General features: G+C 40.0%; 1 protein-coding gene across 1 annotated transcript in view; it reads left to right on the top strand.

The window, feature by feature from the left end:
• The window catches only part of DTWD2 (DTW motif tRNA-uridine aminocarboxypropyltransferase 2), a 173,870-nt gene that overhangs the window by 44,783 nt on the left and 102,310 nt on the right, over nt 1–26,777 (top strand). Inside the window, exons 2-3 of the mRNA XM_032799671.2 lie at nt 16,880–16,970; nt 20,571–20,665. Coding sequence (XP_032655562.1) covers nt 16,880–16,970; nt 20,571–20,665 — 186 coding nt within the window. The remainder of the gene's footprint in view (nt 1–16,879; nt 16,971–20,570; nt 20,666–26,777) is intronic.

Genomic DNA, 26,777 nt, shown 5'->3' with positions numbered 1-26,777 from the left:
ATTTTGGCCAATTAAAAATGGAGACAAATTGTGAAAAAAATGAAAATATTTAATTTTGACACCTTCAAAATTAAGTGTGGGTTCTTTGTTTTGAAATAATGTTTTGTTTCAAAATTTAGATATACTTAGCAGCAGGATGAAAGGGACGAAACATTTTTTTTATTTTGCTGAGAAACAAATAATTGTCAGGTTTGATCAGATTTTCTGGTTCAACCATGAAGCTGAAAAATCAGGTGTTTTTGCCTAGCTTTGTCTACTGTTGCCCCTTTAAAGTGCTGTTGTAGAAAACTGTCTCCAATTAAATGATAGCCTCAGAAAAAGATTTCAAGTCTGTACTCCCTTGTTCAGCTCAATGAAGTAATTACTTCAAAATAGAAGGCCTGAAATAAATATATCTGCATTGCTACACTATGTTGCAAAACCAAGCACTGTACTTGTGCTTGCACAAATGGTTGAAATACCCATGGAATCTTTGCCACTGATTTGGTGGTGGTGTCAGTTGTTGAGCTTTTTTTCCTTAACTTGAATCATAGTGTATTCTATTTTATTATCCCCACTGGACTCTTAACATCTCTCATGAGATCTGTGATAAAAATAATCCAGTGTATTTACCTTGCTTGTGCCTACTTCTAAGCTTCTGAGGCACAGATGAGGAACTCTAACACTGGCAAGGTAAAATTTCAATTTAATGTCTCAATCTTAATGGTTTGATCTTAATGGCAATGTTTGTCACGCTCCCTATCAATACCTTGCCCAACCTGGGGAAGCTAATGATCCAACCAGTGGATAAAATTATGTTATGAATCCTGTCACGTGCCACTTGAGGCATGTTACGCATATGCTAAGAAGACGACTACTACCCCTTATTCAGCAAGTTTAAGGCTCAGTTAACTCTCTGGCATCAGGCTTGTCAATAAGCCAGCTATCTTGCCAGGCTGTAGATCCAAGATGCATGAAAATGTCAAAAATATCAGGCTCATTAGTTCTTGGCTTCACTGCTAGTTTTATTTTCTGAGTCCAGGTCTCTGTAACGACTCTAGTGGTACATAAGCTAAACTCCAATGTTTTATTCTTTCTTATTAGTTAAAATTGGCTGCATTTTCCCAACTTTCATTATAATATGAACCTAATCCAAAATTTTGAAAGTCTGGTCTCCTATTGATTTGTATGGACTTTATGTTGTTAATTCCCATTATTAATGGGAGCTATACACACAAAGCCTGTCCTCTTCAATGGGTTAATACAATCCAGAAGTCCATTCTTTATGTTCAGTATCCTTTTCTCCTTATTGCCTTTTTTCTGTCTACTGCTAATCTGGGTAGTGGAAGTGAGATGCTTTAAAACAAACATATTTAGATCAGTCTTGTAAAATTGTCATGAACCATTACAGGCAAATCTACTGGCCTCCCTTTATTGTAGTGATTACGTAATTTACTTGCCTGTAAGAACAGTTATTTACCCTAGAGAATTAGAGTAGAATACTGGAGGCCGCAATTAATACAGATGCTAGGGTAATGGGCACTAAACAAAATCTAAAATAAGGTCTCCTTGCATAAGTTACAGTGTATTAAATATGTGATTAATCTACCATATCTAGTTGCAACTCTACATTATGTGTAATTTAAGGTCCTTGCTTTTAGGTTCTCACATATGTGAAAATATTAATAAGAGTTTTTAGGGCTAAATTTAACACCCTCCTACCAAACATGCTAATGTCAAAATTCAGACTGTCATCTTCTCGCCTCTTCTCTGCCTCAATTTCTTTAAACATTTTTCCATGTGACTGGACATCTCTTTGGAGAAATTATCAATTCCTAAATAAAATCCAACCCAGTCCACTGCAAAACTTAAATTCTACAAATAAAAATGTTTCCTAAATATTGGAAATTGCTATCACATTGTTTCCCTGGATTTCTTCAAAACTAAATTTAAGGCACATGCATATGTGCGCAAAAACAGAATGCCTATTTAAAAAGAATGCATAGAGTATGAAATGCTAATAAAAAGGAAATTCAATAATGATTTGTAAATTATTATTAAACAGGAAACATGGTTACACATCTTTGTTTTGTTCTTTACAGGAAGAGTGTGCTTTATCTGTCTACTTTTTTTTTTTCAAGCCGTATCCTAGCTGGCTTAATTCTACCCCACAGCTGCACCCCCCAAAAAAGGCAGGGTAGGGGGGAGAAAAGAATATTGCTGTCCTTAAACAGAACTCTGCGTTTGTCAGGAAATAAAATTACTTTTTTCCAGGCCCTCATGCACAAATATGTGATCTTTCTTGTCCTGTTTGGGCTTAAATCTGAAAACATTGATACTTAATAATCTTTCAAAGGGGTAGCCGTGTTAGTATGGATCTGTAAAAAGTGGCAGAGTCCTGTGACACCTTATAGACTAACAGAAGTATTAGAGTATAAGCTTTCATGGGTAAATATATGTGTCTGATGAAGTGGGTGTTTACCCACGAAAGCTTATACTCCAATACTTCTGTTAGTCTATAAGGTGCCACAGGACTCTGTCGCATTTTAATAATATTTGTAAGTAATGCTTTCAGATGTTTTGCTACAGTAGTTCAGATTCAAACTAGTTCAGTTGAGACTGAAAATCATTAACATTTGATGGCTGGTGCTATCTTGGAAATGAATTTGCAGTATCAGTCCACTTTCTAGTGGACAGGGGTCAACATAAAATCCAAGATCAAAATTGGCACTAATTGACATCTTGTTTGTAGTCTTCAAAGAGGCTATAAGTATGAGTGCACACAGAATCTGAATGAACAGTCCTTTTATGTTTTAGATTTGGACATTTTAGGCTAGATTTTTGGAAGAGCTCAGTACATTGAGGACAGAGCTTATTTCAAATGTGCTGAATTACTTTGAAAATCTAGCCGTGTCCTACAGGAAACTGCTGTGTGCTGAGTTCTTTAGAAAATCTGGTTCCAATTGTGGGTCCTGAGCATTTGCAAATCTGGCCCTTTGTATTAGAATGGTTGCATAGGTAAATTGTTCTATAGCAGAAATGTAGCAACATTTTTTACTTGACGTACTGATTCTTTCCTTGATGTGTAATGTCAGTCTACTTAATTGGACAATTTTATTTTCATTACGCTGGCATTGATTCAGAATTAACTTGATTGAAGTCTATGGAGTTACTCTGATTTTCACTGATATAACTAAATACAAAATTTTGTCCAAGATTTTGATGACTTATTTAAATTATTATTTCACCATGCCTTTGCCTGGAACTGTGTGGGTCAAGATGTGTGTTTAAAGTTAATACAACACTTAAATGCTAGTCACTGATTCAAATGTACTGGGTTGATATAGTTGCAAATGTGATGCTATAAGGAGATGCCATCCAGACTCTGACCAGGACTTTGGAGCAATTAAAGAAGAAAGCTGATAATTATGTATCTCAATATCAGGTCTGTGTGCTCTGATTCAAGACACTTCAAATAAGCTGGGAGATGCGAAAATTTAGCCTCTATTGATAGCCTAGTGGTTCGTCTCTGTGTAGGGCATGTAGATAGTACCAGCTTAATAATCAGAACTTGACCTTTCTGTACGGTGACCAGACATCCTGTTTTTTGAGGGACAGTCCCGTATTTAAGCCCTCTGGCAGGTGTCCAACTTTTTATAAAAATTGTCCTGTATTTTCTGTCTTCCTCTTCCATCAGTACTGGCAGTTCCTGCTGCTGGCCAGATCCCTACTCGCCAGCCACCCATCTGCCATCAGTGAGTGGGGAGGGTCCAGTGGCCGATGATGGGGGTGGGTGTGCAAGGCGGGTGGCGGGTCGAAGATGCAGCACGCGGGGCAGACCGCTTCCTATGCCGGTCTGTCAGCGCTGCCCTGCTGCGTGCCTGCTCTTGTCCAGCAGGGCCTTGTCGTGTTTCCTGCTAGCACTGGCTGTGAGTTGCAGTGGCTGGTGAGTGTGGGTCCATTTACCCCAGGCAGGGCACATCCCTCTCCCAGCGCTGTGTGGAGAACCCAGCCCCTGGTCAAAGTGCTGAGCTCACCGACAGCTTGGCTGGTAGGCTCCTTTCTTCCCCCACTGCCTCTGGCTGGGTCAGCACCTCAGGAAAACCCAGGTCACTGGCCAGGAGGAGCCTGGGCCCTGCATGTGCCAAACTCCCGCAAGTGCTGGCACGGGAAGCCTCTTTTTCTCTTCCCTCTCAGCTAAACTTTGGAGTGGTGGAGGGGAAAGCAATTTTCAACAAGTTCATGTCCTGACCCTGCAGGCTTCACAGCATCCACTGCCTTCCTCTCTCTTCCCCGCCCTGGGTCTTGCCCCCAGAAGCGCAGAGCTGCTCCAACCCCTAGGCACCCTCCTCTGCTGAGCCACCTCTGGCCATGTCTGCTGAAGCCCCTGCAGTTAAGTTCACTGGGCTGTGGTGCACGATGCATCATTAGGGCTTAACCCCTTCCTGCCTGGGACAGGAGGAGACTGGGTTATATCCATGGCCAGCAGCAGCCTGGAGGTGTTAGCTGCCTTTCGACACTATGCGGGCAGGAAAGGACAACCTACTTCCAGCCACTGGGGAGTGGAGGGTGGAAGAGATGAGCTCTGAAAAGATACAGGCCAGGTCGTGTTGTCCCTCCCTCTCCTCCCCTGTGACTGGAAGCAGCTCCTGTCCCTTCCCTCCCACACAGTGCTGAAAGGCTGCTGCTGGCGGCCACATTATGTTGTGAACCCTGACAGAAATCAACGGGGGAGGAGGATAGATGTGACCCTACATGTCTCCCGCCAAGGTGTTGCTTCAGGAAGATGCGATGTCAAGTACCAGGAGAGTTGGGTCCATCCCGGAGGCCCAGCCAGGCATGGAAAGCGAAGAAGGTCACCTTATAGTAGCTCCATCTAGGTTGTATTTCCCTAGTTTGTTTATGAGACAGTTATGCAAGACAATATTAGAAGCCATACTAAAGGCAAGATATACTTCATCTGCTGCTTCCCCCTTATCCACAAGTCTTGTTACTCTGTCAAAGAAAGCTGTTAGGTTGGTTTGACACAATTTGTTCTTGACAAATCCATGCTCACTGTTTATCACCCTAATGTTCTCTAGGTGTTTTGAAAATTTATTGCTTAATTATTTGCTCCATTATTTGCTTTCCGGGTACAGAAGTTAAGCTGACTAGTCTATAATTCCCCAGGTTGTCCTTATTTCCCTTTTTATAGATTGGCACTATATTTGCCCTTTTCCAGTTGTCTGGAATCTCTCCCATCTTCCATGACTTTTCAAAGATAATCGCTAATGCCTTAAATATCTCCTTAGTCATCTCCTTGAGTATTCTAGGATGTTTCATCAGGCCCTGGTGACTTGAAGACCTCTAACTTGTCTAAGTAATTGTTAACTTGTTCTTTCCCTATTTTAGCCTCTCATCCTACTTCAGTTTCACTGGCATTCTCTCTGTTAGATGTCTAATCTTTACTAACCTTTTTGGTGAAAATGGAAACAGTCATTTAGCACTTCTGCCATTTCCACATTCTCTGTTATTGTTTTTCCCTCCTCCGTTCAGTAAAGGGCTTTCCTTGTCCTTGGTTTTCCTCTTGCTTCTACTGTAGTTGTAGAATGTTTGTTTTCTTGTTACCCTTTATGTCTCTATCTAGTTGAATCTCATTTTGTGCCTTGGCCTTTCTAATTTTGTCCTTACATATTTGTGTTATATGTTTATATTCATGTAATTTGACCAAGTTTCCATTTTTTGTAGAACTCATTTTTCAGTTTCAGATAATTGAATATCTTCTGGTTAAGTCAGGGTGATCTCTTGCCGTACTTCCCATCTTTCCTGTGCAGTGGTATAGTTTGCTCTTGTGCCCATGTCTCATTGAAAAACTGCCTACTCCCTTGAACTGTTCTTCCCTTTAGGGCTTATCTATACTTCGCACTAGTGGGTCTGGTGAAGACGTGATGAGTTGATGGGGAAAGTGCTCTCCTGTCAACTTCAGTATTCCACCTCCCCAAGAGGCGGAAGGTAAGTTGGTGGGAGAGTGTCTCTCGCCAACATAGCATGGTTTAGACACTGCATTAGGGCGATGTAAGCTATGTCGCTCGGGGTGAATTTTTTCACACCCATGAGTGACATAATTTACATCAACTTAAGTCTTAAGTGGCAGTGTAGACCAGGCTTTAGACATGCTTCCCATGGGATCTTACCTACCAGTTCCCTGAGTTTGCTAAAGTCTGCCTGCTTGAAATCTATTATCTTGTTTGTGCTGTCTTCCTTCCTACCATTCCTTAGAATCATGAAGTGGTCCACTGCCTGAAGTTTCTGTCTATTTACAGTGATGGACGGTCCTGAGTACGGAGCGTGGGGAGCTGGCTGGTGCATGACCTCAGTCGTCTTGACGTTAATGGTGAGACCGAAGTTGTTGCATGCAGATGAAAACTTGTCCATACTGACTTGCATTTTGGCTCTGTACTAGCATTCAGAGCACAATCATCAGCAAAGAGAAAGTCTCGAAGTACAGTTCCTTCACCTTGGTGATGGTACGCAGTCGCCTCAGATTGAACAGTTTCCCATCAGTTCTGTACTTCAGGCCTACTCCTTCAGTGCAATGTTGAAAGGCATCAGTCAGAGTGGCAGAGAATATCATGCTGAACAAAGTGGGTGCTAAAACACATCCTTGTTTGACACTGTTGGACAGAGACTTCAGGCAGTGGACCACTTCACGTACCTGGGCAGTACCCTTTCCCGAGCAGTGTCAATCAATGATGAAGTAAACTGCCGAATTGCTAAAGCCAGCTCTGCATTTGGCTGATTGCGCTCCAGCGTCTGGGAACGTCGAGGGATCAGCCTACCAACGAAGCTGAAGGTCTGCCGAGCAGCGATGCTTCCAACTCTGCTGTACGCCTGTGAGACGTGGACTGTCTATCGGAGTCATGCATGAAGGCTCAATCACTTCCACATTTCCTGTCTGCGAAAGCTTCTAAAAATCAGATGGCAGGACAAAGTGCCTGATATTGAAGTCCTTACCAGAGCCAGTCTGCCGTCAGTTCACTCACTGCTGATGGGAGCCCAGACCAGATGGGCTGGACATGTCGTGAGAATGTCAGACGAGCGCGTCCCTAAACAGCTTTTCTACAGAGAACTCACCCAGGGAAAGCACTCCCATTAGGACAAATGAAGCGGTTCAAGGACACGCTGAAGACCTCTCCGAAGTCTCTCGAGATCAACACCGCCACGTGGGAAACCCTCGCACTGAACTGTCCAGCATGGCGCAGCCTCATTCACACAGGCAGTAATATCTCTGCAGCGAGGCATACTTCTGAGGCTGAAAGAAAGCGTGAGTTACGCAAGTCCAGGGCTGCCCGCACATCATTGACAGTGCCATCACGTGTCTGCCTGACGTGTGACAGGACGTTCCATGCCCGAATTGGACTGATCAGTCATCTTCGGACGCACAGAGCCTGGTCATCGAACGAATGAGTTGTTGAGGTCTTCATTGACAATGATGGACGAACATCATCAGAGTCATGAACACTACCATTTCATAATCACTTTCACCTAAGCTGCCTTCCACTTTCAGATTCTCAGCTAGTTCTTCCCTATTTTTCAAAATCAAAGCTAGAACAGTCTCTCCCCTATTAACTTTCTCCACCTTTGGAAATAAAAAACTGTCTCCAATGCATTCCAAGAACTTGTTGGATAATATGTGCCCTGCTGGGTTATGTTCCCAACAGATATCTAGGTAGCTAAATTACCGCATTACTATCGAGTGCTGTGCTTTGGATGACTTCGTTAGTTTAAAAAAAAGTCTCATCCGCCTCTTCTTCATGATTTAGGTGGTCTGTAGTAGACCCCTACGTGACCACCCTTGTTTTTTTACCCCTTTTTGTCCTTACCAAAAGACATTCCACAAGTCTGTCCCCTATTTCCATCCCAACCTTAGTCCAAATGTATATATTTTAATATATAAGGTAACACCTCCTCCCTTTTCTCCCTGCCTGTCCTTTCTGAGCAAGCTGTATCCTTCTGTACCAATATTCTAGTCATCCCACCAAGTCTCTGTGATGCCAGCTGTGTCATAATTATGTTTATTAACTGGCATTTCAAGTTCTTCCTGCTTATTACCCATACTTCTCACATCTAAGATACTGATCTGATTTCTCTCCCCCTTCCCCGCCCTGTTCTCTCTTATCCCTGTTATAACGGCCCATGCTCCTCTCAGATTCCAAGCCTTCATAACATAAAACAGCCTTTGTTGATCCAGCCAAAATATTGTCAGTGTTAGGTCCCCTGACCAGTTTGTTTGATTTTTAGACAGGGAGAGCCTTTCTCCCTTGTTGCAGCCTTACCCAGACATGGCCTTCAAAAAAAGCAACTAGCAGTTTTTTATCTAGTCTACTGGGACCTGACTGGTCTCTGCCTTCTCCTGGCCATCTAGCCGCTGTAGTTCCAAGTCTCACTACTTCTGCTAGCACCAGATCCCGGGAGACCTCTTCTAAAAAGACTACTTTGAGTGCAGTGTATGAAGGAGGGCCTCCAGTAGGGGGCAGCAAATGTCTGCTACACCTTATTACAGCAATGTACAGCTTCTGATCATGGATTAATTAATTCACTAATTGTATCAATAAATATAAAAACATCATTAGAAATACTTAAAATATCTTTTAAATATGATTGTTTTGCAGCTCAACTACATATCATTTATTTGCAAATAACATTTTTCATATATTACTGCATTTAAAGAGAAAACATTCTGTAATGTCACTTTCTTAAGAAAAATATCTATGATATATTCCATCATATACACAGGCTACAGTATAGAAAGATTGAATGCTTCTGCTTCAGTATTGTTTCTTTTCATAGGAAGCAAAACTCAACTTGCTTCTGATTTTCTGTGGCAGACGTTATGTTTGGAACCAAGTATAATAGGAAACGTTTTGAAAATTGTACTCCTTGTGCTATACACTTGTCCCTACATAAACTCTACAGTCAGCTTTAAAAAGAAACTTTGTAATCACTACAAAAATTTACATGATTATTTATATCTGGAAAATTATTTATATGGAGGTAGTAATAAGTAACATTTCTGTTTTAATATTTCTATTGATATTAACTGTGCCTTTGCCATATCAGCTAAAGAGTTTGATTCTCCACTGAACCCAAACAGAGTTTGGGTGCAGCGGAGAGAAGGGCTGACAAAGGCAGTGGGCAGCTTTAGCTTATGCCTCTGATTAAACATCCCTCAGCCTGGGATCTATCATGAGTGGGGAAATAGGCCATTGCAGATCCTCCTTCTGTCTCTACCATGCTCTCTGCCCTCTCTTCTGCACATTGAGGTCCCCTGAATCTCCCTGCCCTGGTTGTCAGAGTTCTGAGACAGGAGGTGGTGATAGCAGCTGGCGGAGAGTCACTCTACAGAGGGAGAAGGGGGAAATTTCAAAGGCAATGCGCTGGTCTCTTTATATAAAATACAAAGTGAGTTTCATAGACCAGAGAATCTGGCCCAAAATGTATAAGTAGTCCAATTTGCTGGGTCATCTAAAAATAACACTTAAATAATAGGTATTGCAAATATTTGGATTACAACGTTAGATTTTTATACTGAAAGGCCAGGAAGAAACTGACTAGCATATTGCAAAACAGATACGGTTCTTCACTTAAACAGATAATGAGTTTCTTGCTAGAGATATGTATCTTCACAGTCATTTAAGGATATAATACAAAACTCATTGAAGTCAATAGGAGTCTTTCCTTTGACTTCAAATGATTTTGTATCAAACCGTAAATATAATAATAAATAGTGTTTCAAATAGTTAATAGAAACCCTGCATAGACAGCCTGATCCTGAACTGCTGCAGTTTGTGGGAGCTTTCCCATTGATTTCAGTGCGTGTAAGATCAAGACCTAAAGATCTTGCAATTCAAGGGTTAAATGGTGCTTTCCATTTTTAAACCAAATAAACTTCAGTGAGTTTTGTACCTGAGCAGAGTGTTGGATCTAGCGCAAAATAAGCATAAGCAGAGACCATGCAATACAGCAAAAATACAGAAAGGTACATGTGATCATTACAGCTGTAATGCTTTTCAGAACAGAAGGATTTTTAGAAGCTATTCAAAGGAGGAAAGGGAGGGCTTTTGTCATAGACTTAATTGGAAGGCTATTCCAAGAGTAAAAAATTATTTTGTATGTTTTTTATTTATGGCTTTAAACCACATTTTATCACTTTTAATGTTATCTGGGAATTCAGCTTCTTTAAATCAATTGGTGTGAGTAAATTTGAGGGGAACAAGAGATACCTTGAAAAAACTAAAGCTGCAATAATTGCTTAAAACAAGGCAGTTAAAAAAAAAACAAAACAAAAATCCCAACCTACCTATATTCATAATTTAGTGAAGCAATAAGACATGTCAGAGTTGTACTTTACTGGACTATTGCTGCATCCTGAGAAATGGTGATATCCTAGTATTACACACAGGCAGTGTTTTAAGGTATAAAATATTCTTATAGGGTACTGCCTGCATTTGAAGGAAGTGAAGGGCAACTGTGTGTGGCAAAACTGGCAAGAGGAAGAACTCCAATGACAAATCCTCTGAGGGAATTATTGTCATCAGTTCATGAGGGGTGCATGGTTATACTAACACACAGAATGAGCAGCAGGCGCTATCTCAGCCACGCAGATCCACAGAAGGCCAAGGCCATCTGCGCAGAGGCACTAACAAGGATACTGCTCCTTGTCAATATAGCTCCAAAGTTGTCATATACACTACCAGGCACTCCTTCAGAATACAGGTGCCCTGGGCTTCTTGGGGTTGCCTACCATGGAAAGAGGACTAGGTAATACAGCATCAGACAAGGTGAAGGTGAAACAGTCATTCAGGTTTTTCAGCACAGCAGCCCATGGGACATTGAGAAGGGCCTGCCTCATATGCCAGATGCCAACTGTGCTGGGACACAGGAATATCAGTAATGGTTTGTTAAATGTGAAATTGTTGTAGCAAAATTGGGGACTGTTGGCAGATAGGGCATAACCATTTGCCAGACTTGGAAACCTAGTTTAAGGTATCAGTAATGGGTTGTTATAGAGAAGTAGTCTTCTGCCAAAGGTGGGGCAGATCTTTTGGGGAGAACAGGTTGCCTAATAAGGACAGTTTTTTTACACAGGTTTAATTGTCTTGGGTCCTATCATCTTCTGTTATAACTCTCTTCTTGCAGTAGTTTTCCCTCTTGTACCTCAGATTTTATGGAGTTGAAACATGGCATACAGGTTGTCCATCAGCCTTAAGGTGATGATGATTTAGGAAAAAAAGTGGTTAAGTGTCTGGCTTTTATCATCTCTATTTACTTATCCAGAACTAGTTTCTAACACTATTGCTCAAGAGAATGGAGGGGGAAAGCTGTAGCAGATTAAGCTAAATCTTGTGTGCACTAGAGATCCAGTCCCCACCATTTTAAAGGGCCTCTGCACTTTTGGTTGAAGGAAGAGGTATAGCACCTTCTGCCTCTGAGCTAGCTGGTTGTAGTTGTAAGGAGACAACACTGGGAGTGTGAGAGAAAAGCCCCCCAACATATCTAGCACCCCAAAGAGTTTATAGCTAAAATAAAGGTGCAAAGAAATTTGGTGAGTAGTAAACTCTTGGTGCCAGTTGTTGCCATTGTATTCATTTGTTTTAAATCCTGACAAATGAATGTAGTAGTTAATGTTGGAAAACTGCAGTTGTAGCCTGCAAAATTTAATTTAAAAACAAAATATTTTTTATTTGTTTGGGAAAAAGTACTGAAGCCATAATGCTATTTGCCCTCTAAACATAAAAGTAGCAAAAGTAAATTTTTGTTCAGATTTTCCAAAATATATTTGCTCACTGTTTTAAACTCTCCATGCCAAGTCCCAGCATAACATAATCCCTGAATACTGTTTTAATGTGCATTTAATGAGTTTGTATTAGTATAAAGTATGTAAAATGGAAAGGGGAACTGTATGGATGCTGTCCAGCTTTGTCAGGGGTAGTTTGACCTTAAGGTCTGCAGTGTTTTGACTTGGATGGGGAAGAAATTTGTTTAACTTGAATTTGAAGCATTCATCTACATTTGGCCAGCTGCATTTCCTTGAAAATATTGAGTCTGTGGCCTGACCTTGGCCATATGCTTTAGAACATGATGATGTTGCCACTAGTGATGATAGTTCAGAAACATCAGCATCCTTTTAACATTGCAAATACTGTTTCTAAAATATGTCATGACACACTTACCTTCACATGGGTTTTTGGCCAGGAAAATTTACAAATTCAGAATGTAAAAACGCAGTTATCTTGTTCTTAGGTTGCTCTTTATCATGGGATGAACTGCCTGAGTTCATTGTAAATATTAAAACTTGTTGAATGCATATATTCAGAATAAAGCTACATGTCTACACTTCCAAAGAATCACTTGAGGAGAGGTACTGAGACCTGAAGGTATGTACTTATTTGCATCCTCAGAATGGTGCCTGATTTCAACAGCCCTATGGGAATGTTCTGACAAGTTGAGAATTAGGCCTCAGAAGAGCACATCTGTGGCCTGTATATATATATATATATAGGTTTTATTTGTGTGAGAATGGAGATTAGAAGGAGATTGTGAGAAGACGTTTTAATGTGCCAGGCTATTTTATGGCCTTCTGCATCTTTATAGCATTCCTGCCCTGTGCCCATGATTCACAGTAGGCCTGACACCAGGAAAGGGAAACAGTGCGTGGCTGATCTTAGCTGTGTTGAGAAACACTGTAAACGATAAACTGCACACAACGTATTATGAATAAACAAAATGTATCTTTCAATTTCAACATTAGTTTTTTAAAGTTTTTTTACATTTTAAAAAGCCGTGGGAGTGGCCTTCTGCTCCAGCATGTGAAGAAAATTGGGAGTGACATTGTTAGACAATTTCAGAAAATTTAACACTTTTACTAGACTTAAATCAGCAAGGTATTGTACGTACTTTGGTGTGGCCTGGGGTTGGTATCGCTGCCTGGCGTTGCCTTATAATAATTTTCCAGATACTGGAATGCTACAAGGGAAAACGGAGGAAACAACATCTTGAGAGAATTCTGAACCATAGTGAAATTACAGATAAAACAGATACACAAGTAAAACTGTCCAGACCGTGAAGTAAACCTTTAGATTGCCTTTGTTAATGTAGACACTAATGTTCCTTTACCACCTATCTTTATTCTCCCTGAAGAGAGCCATTGCCACAGGGCACACTTGGGCAGAACAAGTCCCATGGAGAGAGCTCTTCCCTTTGGACTAGGCACAGACCACTCTTCTCATGTTTTTCTTTTTGGATCCAAGGCTGCAACTCCTACTCAGTTTTCACTTCAGCCTGCTGTGCATTGCAGGATTGTGCCCACAAACTAAAAAACACAAAAAGATACAAAATACTTCTTTTGCCTTGATGGCCTTCAGAGTGTAGGCTTCTGTAACCTTGAGTCTACATTTGTGGTTGTGGAACAGGATTTCTGCCATTCTCTAGTCTAATGAAAAGTTTCTTTCCTTTCCTACTGCTACCCCTTAGGAGCCCCACAGTTTGAAGGACAGTAATGTGGGCTGTATGTAGGGAATTGCCCCTGAAAGCACAGTAACCCTGAGACATCAAAATGAGAGCACAGAAATAAGTGTGGTGCCCCCAGAGTGGGGTTGTACATAGACATAGTCAACATAATTAGGTGCCTAATTGGGTGCCTAAACTTAAATGATGTGTATATACACATGTAAGTAAGTTTTATTGAAAAAATACTTTGCAATACTTTGTGCTCCATTTCCTTCAAATCAAATTACAGATGGGCTGGGTTGAGTTTATAATATGAAAATACTTGCTTTCTTTATGTTTAGAATTTCCTTTTTATTAAATTTTAACAAAGTTGAAAAGTCACCAACCAAAAATACAACCGAGTATGAAAAATACAAAAAGCAACAGAAAGGAAGGGGTTTTGTATGAAATGGAGACCAGGAAACAAAGTTAATTGTGTCTAAGAAACTTAATTATAACATACAGTTCAGGATTCACTGGATGCCATTTACTTCAGTTTATAGAAGCTGGGGGGAAATATAGCTCTTTGAATTAGAGTTTGGGAGTTAAGAATTTATTATTTTGAAACTGATTTATTCAGTGGGTATTCACTACTAAATCTCTTTTCTACAGAAAATGCTGTAACTGGAAAACCTCAGCTATCAACTTCTTTTCTTAATGCAGTGAGCTGGGTAATATCTGAGAGAAATCATGTATTTAATGGAAAGTTTAATTGCAGGGAAGTACAAGAACTTCAAAGTTACGACCAATAAGAAAAGTGAACTTCTGTCTAAACATTCAAGGCAAAGACAGCAAAAAAACCTGTTGGGGGTTGTACCTATTTGTGGTTATACTCAGTTATAATCAAATAGTATTCACAAGTTTTTAATCTATGCTTCACACCTATCTAGGGTCCCTTCTGAAGTGTCTTATTTTTCATATTTCCTTTTATGAAACACACAACAACAATACATTATGCTGGAGCAACTTCCATAAACTTACTCAAAAGGGTTGAAATGAAGAAATAAGCTAAATCAGCAAAACCATTTACCTGTTCATATGTACCCATCTTGAGATACTTAGTCTCAGCACACCTGAAAATGAGCAATAGGTGTTCAACCTGTTTAAATCAGGCCCGAAAACTTAATGGTCTCTCTTTCAAGTTCGGTAATGTCTGTGCACTAATACTAAAAAAAACCTGAATGGCTTTAATGGTAATGTGGGCTATATACAGCTAAATACCACAGCTAATAGAGTAACAGAGGTTTCACTGATGAAAAAAGGCTGATAGAGTCTGATTGCAAAGAAAGCGGAAATGGATGCTTGGTTAACTTAGGATAAAATGTTCTCACTAGTTACTTTGTAAATCTATTATTTATACTATGTAAGCTTTTATTTTTGCTTCTCCTAGATTAACATAAACTTAAGATCTCTGGTGAGAGGCAGTCTGAAGTTGGGGCAAGATGTAACTGAATTGAAACACTTCAGACCCTGAAGGGCCAAAGGCCTTCAATGCATACTAAACTCAGGATTGCCTTTAATTTGAGTCCTGTCCAGATACAAAAACCCTTAATTTAGTCTGATGGTGCTTTTAACTCAAATTTGCTGGCTTGTTAGGATGTATAGGCTAAAGGTCAAGTTAGCACAACTCATCAACTGTTAATACTACCACGCTGTTCCATGGATGTAGGCTAACTCCGCTTGAAGGCTGCTAGTCCTCTGCTAGTGCCTTCCAACAATTCCTCTTGTGTGCTCGAAAAGGACAAAAGTATTCTCACAACTCACTGAGAATTCATGGAGCATTGCAGCTTACTACAGTGCAAAGGGCTATCAGCTTTACCCCTAGAAGTCTTAGTGCCACACTCTTGTGAGTGCAGTGCCAGTGCAGACACAGCCTCCAGAGTCTTTTTGCAATGCAGCTGCTCTCTCAATCTAACCCAGCGGTTCTAAACACCTGGGCCACATACGGCCCAATTAGTACATAGCTGCAGTCCAGCTCAGGTGTGTGCTAAAGGTTGGCCCTCATGGCGGGGTCCAGGTTCCCGTCTGCCTGGCATGGTGGGGTCCGGGCTACCCTGGCACCCAGCGTGGTGGGCTCTGGGCAAACAGCCAGCCCTGCGCGGTGGAGTCTGGAGCAGGCAGCTGGCCCTGCACAGCAGGGGTCCAGAGTCGGGGTCCATGCTGCCGCTGCCCTGACACCTGGCCCATGCAGCCTAGGTAAAACACAATGATAAAAACAATTGAGAACCACTGATCTAAGCTAACTCAGGAGAATAACTCAAGTTAACGTGTCAGTGAAGACATATCAATATAAAAACATACAGTGAAAGTATGCGGGTTTGGTCAGTAAATGTTACAGGGGAAAAGCACGTTAACCACAAGGAGTAGTTGGAAATGACGTTAGGTTTACAATGGAAATAATGACTTTTAGTTTTTTATTTTATTTATTTGTGTATTTTGCCTAAGGGAAAGACATTTATTTAGATGATCCTGTTTTTTGTAATCTTGTTATTACAAAGAAAATATTTTGGGTCTTTTTTTGTGTTTTGTCACCAATTGTAATATGCTAGTAGCAATATTTGTTTTTATTTATTTATTGCTGTTTAACTTATGACTCAATTTATTGACATACTTCTTATCCTCTGATATTATCTCTGCTCCACTATATTACAGTGTGTACCATTCTGTGCTACTCCCAGTGCCTGGACCTCCAACCAGCTCTTTCTGTATACCAAATAACAATAATAATGTTCAAATCACTGTCTTTTTATATTCAAGTTTTCTATAAGACCTTTTGCTGAGTACAGAACAGTTTTAAACAACTAATTTGTTTTGTACTGTTCATGTCTTTTAGACTGTACATTTCTGAAACAATGAACATGTCTTCCTTTGTTTCTACATTTCCAAGTCTTCTGATGAATATAGTGTGGGATAGTAAATAATTACAACAATATATTTGGGATATCTATGGTTTTTTGTGTGTACAAATATGCCTTCATCTCTGTGCTTTATATTATATTATTGAATCCTTTATTTTGGATAGAAGACAGTTGTTGATTTCTCACTTGGTCAAGGCATAGCCACTTATAAATTGTTTCTCTTGAATAGGTTGAAAATGAGTTCTTTGAAGTGCCTTAATCCCAACTGAATTTTCTTGAGCATGTTTCTGAACACTGCTCTTCAAAGTCTATTTAAATACAATCTTGTTTGCTTTTACAAATAATAGCAATAGCAGCAACAGAAAGTTTATGTCAGCAGGTTTGTATAGGTGCAGTTTGTTGTGCAGGAAAGTACTAACACAACTCTTGGGAAGGGATACATGTTTTACGTAATAAAATTTATAGTGTGTATGACTAATCTCCAGTGTTTTTTTTTTCCCCTTTCCGTCCTGTAGCCGTCCTCGGAAAGTGTGTTTGTGTCCATTCTTCCCTGTACATCCTCTAAAAGTCTCCACCTGCTTATATATAATTCAGCATCCAGCAGAGGTGAGTAAGGCTATGGGAATTGTCAGAGTTCAGCTAGAAGCTTCAACAGCAAAGAGTGTGAGAGAGGGCAAGAGGAAACAATCTTGTTCAGACATATGCAACAACTTCATCTTCGAAAATAGCTATAAAGCTGAACAACTAGTTCTCACATGATTTGTTAACGTCATTTATTCTTTAATTTTTAAAATCTGTCATTATCTTCCTAGTTTCCCCCCATCCTCTTGAATTATGGCCCATCCTTGAAATCTTTCTGTGTAAGAATCCTTCCTCACATAAGCAGTCTTATTCATGTCAATGGGGCTACCTCTGTAAGTAAGGATTTAGGAGTGAGCCCGTATATAGTACATACCTACTGGTCTGGAGACAGTTGAAGCATGTATATATTTTAGTCATAGGAGATCTGTGTTTAGCTTTTATTATTCTGTATTAATCTATTAATATTTAACAATATAAATCAAATAATCAGCCTGAGGTAATGGCCTTAAATGTTGTAGCAAGGAGAAGTCTACAGGAAAGCACAGTTACTTATCCAGTCTACTAGAGCTACTATTTCAAAAATAAATAAAGTAAGTATTTAATGAAGCACATAAGTGAATCCTAAAAGAAACAGACTACCTATTTGTTCTCTTGGGTATTCTTAATGTTTTCTGATAACCTGTACTTAGCTCCTCAAGAAGTCCAAGTGTTCTGTGTTTTTGTAAGGATCCTCCCAAGTGCTGATCATATTTTTCTACGTTTTTGCTTCTTTCATGCCTTCAGAAAAAATCATGGGCCCTAATAACTGTGTAAACCTAATAGCAAGATTTCCAATAACAGTTTCATGTGTCTTCTGAATTGCGGATGATACATTTTCCTGGCCATCTAAATGATGGAATTACCTTAGTTGCACCCAGTTTGGAGAGGCATTGTGGTCTAATGGTTGGGGCACTGGACTGGAAGTTAAGAGGCCTTTGTTCTAGTCCTGGTTTGGCTGCTGACCTATTGTGTGACCTTGGAGATGTCTCGTTTTCCCTCACACCTTCTGTCTGTCTTGTCTATTTAGACTTTCAGCTCTTCAGCACAAGAACCTGTGCTGGGGAATTGGGGATGTAGCATAGAGTTATCTGTGCTGAACGTACACCTATTTGTTTTACTACCACTTTTCCCCAGCCTCGCTAGAGGAATCCCCAGCAGTGTAGAACAGTCTGCTTCCTGGTCAGAAGCAAAGGAATGCAACATGGCTCAAGTCTGAGTCCTTAATGGAGTTAAGAGTGTAAGCCGTACTGTACATGTCTCGGTTCCAAACAATGCTTCCTGCAAAGCTAGTGATCACTATGTCTAACTTCTGTGAAGGAAATTTAAAACCAATAATCTTCTGGGTTTAATATCCTCATGCATAGATCTGATGCCGTTAGCTCACCTTCACTTATTCCTTATAGCATCCCCAGTTGAATCCTGAGGATTGTGGGATTTTTTTATTGGTACATTTTACCCATTCCAGAGAAAATCAAGATGATATTTCAACTGAGAGAAACCAAATCGGTATTGTTTTTTGTTTGTTTATTTTTAATACATTTTCTTTTAGTAGATGTTTCATTATTAGTCATGAATCATGAAAAAACCAGTTCACTACAGAGAAAATATAAGATAGTAACCAACACCATTAACTCTCAGAAAAGAAGAATAACCCCTATGGTGCTGTATCTATGGTACTTCAGTGGCAAATATTCAGTATTTCCACAAAACAAAACATTGCAAACTGCTGCCAAAAGGAACATGGAAGACCGCAAAGGAAGGAAATAATTACATGTATTCATACCTGTAGATTGAAAATAGCTACAATGACAGTATATATTTAGCCTTAACCTTTACTAAGGTCTTGGTTATCTACAAGCTCATGTCTGAATTCTCAAACAATTTCTTCTCTACTTTGTGTAGTCCATCTTTCATATACTGTCTACACTTCCAAACATACTTTTCTCTTGTATGCAAAAATTCAGTTAAAAAAATACACTTCCATACAGTTAGCAGCAAGCATTTGTCTAAAAGTTAGGTTATTTGGATTGGGCAGTGGGGCCAAATTAGAGAAAAACATTGAAAGTAACAATTTTTGAATGTCTTCCCCCTGCTGGCTATTAGTATTCTTTTTCTTATGAGAGACAAATAGCTATTATTTCAGTTCTTTGTTGGCATTCTTTAACCACTTGCCAAAAAATGAATCTTCTGACACATCTAAGATTATTATTTTTGGCATCTGTTTGTGAAAGTAAAGTCAACTTCATTTGTATGTGTGTGTGTGTGTGTGTGTGTGTGTGAGAGAGAGAGAGACGGGAAGAGGGGGACCCCACAAATATGAAAACTAATGTATTCTGTGCTTGAATTATACTAGTCTGTTGTTTAAATGCTTTGGTTGGATAGTGGTAACCCAGGACATTGGATGCAGTATCAGTCTTGCCGTCATGGTTTTTTCAGTCTTTGATCAGGTTTCTACTTTTTGTACACTCTTACTTCTTCACTCTGAAAATAAGAATAAAATTGTTTATTTTTTAACTTTTTTAGATTTTTTTAAAGCCGTGAATTTATCAATTTCTTGAATCACAAAATAAGCCCTTTTGGCAAAATTGCAGGACGACTATAGGTGAAGAAGCCTATTAAGTTTATATCATACTATTTTTTTTTATTTTCCCATCTGGTTGGTGGCTTCCATTGTGCCTGCTGAATTAATAGCAAGTGCTTGGTGGCTCTGCAATTTGAAATCAGTCTCCCTCTCTCCCTGTCTCACACGTATATTTGTGTATAATACATTTTGTCATATAGTATGCTGTTTATGTAATCGGCATTATTGTTAATGGTACTGATCAGGACATGTTCTCCATGGTTTCCTTGTTCATTGTTTCTCATTTTTTGTTTAAGTTTCTGTTTACAATTTTCTTTTACAAACACCCTTGAGCTTTTTTTTAAGTCACTGAAAGTCTGACCTGGCACCATTGAAGTCTATGGGAGTTTTTTCATTGACTTTGAGAGAGCAGGATAAAAGCCCAGCGTGAGACTCTATTGAGATGGGTAGCTCTAAAAAAGAAATAATTACATACTTGTAAAAATGCTTCTTTGAACATATACAGAGGTGAAGAGACTGACCTCATTAATTTTTTTCATGTTTTAATTGGCTAATATGTATATGGAAGTATTCTAACTTCCAGCTTGAAATTAACTGGTAAAGTATTGGATGGCATGTTAAATACTTAAGCAGTGGTAGGATGAGAAACGCCAAACTTCATACAGTTTTGTTTACGGGAATTCATCACGCCAAACTTCATACAGTTTTGTTTACGGGAATTCCTACCAGGTCTGAACATTTGAATGGAGGCAAGACTACATGTTTTCACTGAGATGTATATTTTCAGAGAGCAATAATTACAGGTAAGTATTACACAAAATAGAATAAATTAAAATTGGAATCTGGATTTTTTTCATAATGTATGCTTTTTCTATCACTGAGAGGGCCTGTATGATGCCTATTTTGTGGTAGTAAGAACTACAAAAGAAACTACTACATCTTAAGAGTTTAAGAAACCATCCTTTATTCTTTAAAAAAATTTTTTTTTCCTTTTTGATTTAAAGGAAAGTCGAGTATTACGGACAGTGCCTCTTCTAGCTGCTTGCCTCCCTGGAGACAAGTGTAAAGTCTTGATTGGCCGACGTTTTGGTGAAGATAGGTAAGCAGAATTGCTGATTCAACTTCTGGTTCGCTGTTGTGTGCTATTGATTCTGCTTTTAAAAGCTAGACTGAATATTTTTGCATTTATAAGTGTTCACTGCTGTGCAGTGCTAAGGCTCGCAATGAAGTTGAAATACAATACTGCATTTTGTAAACTCCTTTTTGGTCTGTTTCCTTTTAATTAGCATCAAATCCACTTTTTTTTTTTTTTAAACAAGCCCTCAGGGGTCAAAAATTGTTACCTCTTTATATCTGTTGTATTCTGTATGTTCATTCTTGTCCTCTTTCCAGAAGCCTGGTGCTGTGGCACCTTTATTTCAGGTGAAAAGGCAAGATGTCCTGGTCTTTTCTAAAGCCAGTAAATGGCAGTGCAGCCAATGCCCTGCATCATTCTTATCAGTCATGATGCCTACAAAAATCTGAAATGCTTAGGCAGCTGGTATGCAGTAACCATTGCTTATCACGGTGTCCTATTAGTCTTGTTGTTACTTTGTACTACCTCTGTTTATCTGTATACACACACCTGTTGTGTCTCCTCTTTATACTTAGTTCATTTCCTGAAGAGCTTAAGACAGAAGTATCATTATATCGACATAGTTGCATCTACACTGGGGCATTTTTCAGTCAGGGGTATCTTTTTTCACATCCCTGACCAGCGTAGCTATGCCAATATAGCTTTTAGATGTAAATCAGGCTGTAGCTGCTTTACAAGTCTGAGAAGAGGGAGTCCTGAAATTAAAAATGAGTGCATATTTTTGGTGACATTCTTTCTGTTAGCTGTGTGTTAACATGGCAGTTTTTTCACATTTATTTTTGGATATTCTGAAATTTTGGATAAGATTGTCACATTACTATTGTCTTTCATCCTCATTGGATGAAGCTAATTTTTTATCAACAAACTTCTGGTGCAAATCCTTGTGAGATTTTGTTGCATAAATGTTCCCTGAAAGGCAACAAAAAAGGATGTGAATACTGATGAAACAAATTCATTTAAAATTCAAATGAATATTTGGGGAAGCTTTTTGCAGAATTCACTGAGGTCTACTGAGCAGACATGCTATAAGTCAATTCAGAATGTTTTTATTAGTCTTATAGGGTAATAAGCATTTAAATTACCTAAGAACTTCCAGTATATGGGAAAACTGCACTTTCCTCCAGTTAAAGCAGAAAATGAAATCACTTTTCATGGTGATGTGCACTGGATGTATTGTTTCCAATGCAATCTGCTTTTGGTAAAGAAAATTTCTGTGTGTCCCAAGTGCAATTTTTCGCCCTTTCTTAGTTAAAAAAAACAGCGTTTTGCTCAAATTTAAAACAAATAATAATAATAAAAAAACTTTTAGGTAGAAATAAAACATGGAAAACTTTAGCCCCAAAAGTGAAAGGTTTTGAAAATTTGTGAGCATTTTAAAACAAAAGGGTAGAACTGTTTAGCACCCATATCTGTTGTAGCCTTTATTTCAGTTGAATTGATAGTTCTATGCTAAAACACTTTTCCTAGTAAGTCAGTCCATCTCCTGTGTTGCTAGAGTTGTAAGATCAACAGGGTAAAAGTCACCCTTAGTGATTCTCTTAGGTTGGGAAGAGGGAATACAATGACCACATAGGCAGTCACAAGTAATTGTCTGTATTATGTTACATTCACAGGTACAAAACCATGCAATAGCCAATGCTGTATTCATACTCACCTATTACAGAGAGTCAGGTTTGTCTCTCAACAGGTTGTCATCAGTGGAGAGGGAGAGAGTCTTCCTGACTTCGTTCTTCCCTGATGATATAAGGCCCTCAGTCTAGAACCGAGGGCTGTGAAGCTACCAGTCAGCTGATATCTCCAGACTGCCACCCAGCAGCGAATGTAACCAGCTTGCTGTCCCTTCCCAAGACGTGCTGTGGACACAGTCCATGGAAAGTTCCACCTCAAGGATTTGACAGAGAGCAGCCTCATAGATCCTCATTGGCTCCCTGCCCTATATAAACCCACTAAGTGTTCCAGAAAATTTCCAGGTAACAGTGTGGATCTCCTGTAGCTGCCATGGCCATTCCTGGCATTGACCTTGACCTGATTTGGACTTTGCTTCCTGACTCAAACCTAAAACCTGACTTGGACTCTGACCCTTTGTATTGACCCTGGCCTGGAATCTGACTAAAAACTCCTCTGCTACTCCCAGCCTCAGGTTTTCCCCCTGCTTTGGCCCTTACTGCCATTGGTGGGATCCTGACAGATGGGTTTTTTTCTGATGGGGTCTTACTACCCTGTCCATAGCAGCAAACCCTTTTTATCCTGTGTTATGACCACATCTACCATCGTATGTATATGCATGACGGTTCCAACCCTCTTTTCTTTCTGTCCTTCCACATCTCATACATTTTGGGATGCCTTGCTTTTCATAGGTGGTTCTCTTAGTTCCTTTAGTCTCATTAGTATCTATGTAAGCATGTTCCCATGGTAACCTGTGGGGAGAGCAAAACTTTCCACAATGATGTTAGAGTCAGGTGTCTTGCAGTCTAGATGGCTACATTTGCAATATATTTTCCCAAACATCACCTACTGACATTTTCTTTATAATAATCTTGTAACTTTACTTTTACAGGGTTATTTCTGGGTAAGCTACTTATGTCAACTCTTGTTAGGCCTAAGGCCTAGTATGGCTAAGCTGAAATCGTACAGGTCTCAGCCTGTAGGCCGTGCGTTACAACCTTATCTTTCTTATATGTCTAATACTCCTATGATCCTATCCTACTTCTATCTATACCTGTACTTACAACTTAAATCTATTCATCACACACTGATTACATATGAAATAGCATACGTGTTAATCCCAATAATTTATCACAATTCAATAATAAAGTGAACTAATTGGCTACATTATATTACATGTTACCACTATAGTTATTTGATCCATATGCAAATAGATGAGCATTTTGTGCTGTAAAATACATTGTCAGCAGTGAAACACCCACACCGTTGCAAAAAGTCTCAAAAGAGATGCATAAGGTAAAGGTGACAGAGTTGTACCCAGCTGATTGTGGGAGGTGAAGACAAATGGTAAAGGAAGGTGAGTACACCTCTACCTCGATATAATGCTGTCCTCAGGAGCCAAAAAATCTTACCGCGTTATATTGAACTTGCTTTGATCTGCCAGAGTGTGCAGCCCCGCCCACCTGGAGCACTGCTTTACCACGTTATATCCGAATTTGTGTTATATCGGGTCGTGTTATATCAAGGTAGAGGTGTACACGGTTAATCTCTGACAGCATTTTCTACCTGTATAAATAGTGTTTAAATGATACTAGTCACCAATAAAAACAGTCTACTCACTTCATAATACTTTTCTCTGGAGCTAACTATTTTGAGCATTTAAAAGAGTGATTCCTAAAGCCAAGTAATAGTGAGTTTTAATTATAGAATATCAGGCTTGAAGGGACCTCAGGAGGTCATCTAGTCCAACTCCCTGCTCAAGATAGGACCAATCCCCAGACAGATTTTTGCCTCAGATTCCTAAATGGCCCCCTCAAGGATTGAGCTCACAACCCTGGGTTTAGCAGGCCAATACTCAAACCACTTAACAATTGGAGCTTTTAAATCATTACCGCTAAACCCCGTCTTCCTCCTTTTTCAGTCACCATGGACAGCACCACCATCCTCCCTGTCCTGTAGCCTTCAAGGTCCTCAGACCTGTAACCTTCATGGTATTTTCTATTCAGACCTGTCTCGGACATCATGTCCAGATCATTTCTAAATATTGCTGCTTTATCCTGCAAAACATCTCTAAAATTCTGTCTTTTTTTTTTTTCCCTCCATTCATACAGAGAAATTTGTCACCCAGGTCCTCATCTTGCATCTCTAGTACTGTTACATCTTTCTGTCTCCTGCCTTGATAAATATTACCTTGCCTGAGTTATCTCCATTTAAAAAACAACAGCAAAGATAGTTGAAAGAATGAGCCATGAAAACACTCCTCCCTGGTTCCCTCTTCTCCACGCATGAAACATTAACTACTCATCTTTGCTTTTAAAGCCTTTCATGGCCTATTTTAATATCATCTCTTGCACGCCCTCGAGATGTTGACTTCTGCCAGTAATGCCAGCCTTTATTGTCCATTATGTTAACACAAGAACTGTCATACTTCCTCCCATGCTGACCTTCATGTATAGGAGAAGCTCACTTTAAACATCCAGAAAGCCACATCATTGCTTTCCTTCAGATTGCTCCTTAAAGTTATTTTCTTTCATGATGCATACAAAAAGCTCAACAATAACTACATACCTAATGCATGGTGACAACTGTTTTTCATGCATACTAGTCTTGTCTCAGTTACCTTGTACTCCACTGTCTGTCTGTCTGTCTATCCACCTGCTGTCTCTTATCTTATATTTAAATTGTAAGACCTTGTAGGGCATACACTATAAAATTGTTAGCATAATGGGGCCCTCATCCATTATTGGGGGTCCCAGGACATCACCACAATACAAATAATTTGAATTCTGGAGTTGAATATTCATACATTCATGGATTCCGAGGTCAGAAAAATCATTGTGAGTGCATAGCATGACCAATATAACACAGGCCATAGAACTTTCCCAAAATAATTCCTGTTGAATGAGAGCATAACTTAAAAAAAAAAAAATACACTCTTAATTTAAAAATTGCTATTGATAGAGAATCCACAATACCCTTGGTAAATTGTACAGTAGTTAATTATCCTCACTTAAAAATTGTCACCTTTATATCCAGTATGAATTTGTCTAGCTGCAGCTTCCAATCTGGGGATCGAGTTATACCTTTGTCTGCTAGAGTGAAGAGCCTATTATCAAATTTTTGTTCCCTGTGTAGGTACATATAGACTGATAAGTCATCCCTATTCCATCTCTTTGTTAAGCTAAACAGAATGAGCTCCCTGAGTCTGTCACAATAAAGCTTGTTTTCTAATCCTGTAAGTATTCTTGTGGCTCTTCTCTGAACCCTCTTCAGGTTATCCACATCCTTCTTGAATTGTGGTCACAGTATTCAAGCAGTGGCTGCACCAGTTCTTCTTCAAGCACTTGCTCATGTCTATTCTGTGCTAGGTTTGTGCGTGCCACATGCACAGTTGCCAGAGATTTTTTTCCCCTTAGTGGTATCCAGGGGACCGGCCCCAGTGTCCCTGAGAGCCCTGCATATGTGCACCGGTATACAGGGTGCTGCCAGCTCCACATCCACTCAGTTCCTTTTTACTGCCTGTGACGGTTGCTTGGAATGACCTTCTTGCTCTTTAAAGTCTTTCCCAGTGGTTTGGACTCTGTAGTCCATTGTATATAGTTTTTGTAGTTGGCGTATTTAGTTATGAATTAGTATTAGTGTAGGTAGTGTAAATAGTGGTCCCAGTCAACAAGGGGCATCATCTCAGGCTATCTCCTGCGGTGAGTGGAGGCCATGCCTGTGAATGACCCGCATTTGAGCTTTCTAAAGTGCCTTGGGGAAGCTTACATAAAGAAGAAGTGCAAGATCTGCAGGAACTTCAGACTACACACTCAGAAAGGCAGGGACATTTGTCTGAAGACTTTGCTCATGGAGGCAGCCCTCACATAATCCTCAGAGCTTTGCTGCTCTGAATCAGAACTTTGGCCTCCGTACGAAGTGCTCCACTGGCACTGTGCTCTTCCTGGCACCGTTCTCCATACAGGAAGAATCATAAGAAACAGCGTGCCAAGAGAGGGTGCTCTCTGATGCTGAAGAGGGACAAGTGGGGAGTAGCTGACAAAGTGAGACCTGTGCTGGGCCACTCATCCTTCCCAGATCCATGGTTGACTCTGACAACTCTGCGTAAGGTATGGAGCCCGGTCTGGGTCCCACCTTTGACTCCTGAGAGTGGTTGTGGCACTTCGCGCCTGTGGACTACCTCAACTGCAAATGATTTGATGTCCCTTCCGGTACTACCCACCTCCAAAGCCCCTTGCCGGACAGAACTTCTGGGGATAGAAGGATTCAAGGGGTGGGGAGCTCCGACCATTGTGGCACCTTCCGGAGGAAGCCTCTCCATGGCCTCTCCACAGCAGTCCCCAATCTCGCATCAGTCACCACTTTCCCGGCACTGCCTGGAGGCAGAAATGGGTACAGCTCTGCCATGGTT

Source organism: Chelonoidis abingdonii, chromosome 6, assembly GCF_003597395.2.
Source record: "Chelonoidis abingdonii isolate Lonesome George chromosome 6, CheloAbing_2.0, whole genome shotgun sequence".
In the NCBI taxonomy this organism is placed as follows: domain Eukaryota; kingdom Metazoa; phylum Chordata; order Testudines; family Testudinidae; genus Chelonoidis; species Chelonoidis abingdonii.
This window is presented reverse-complemented; position numbering and strand designations above follow the sequence as displayed.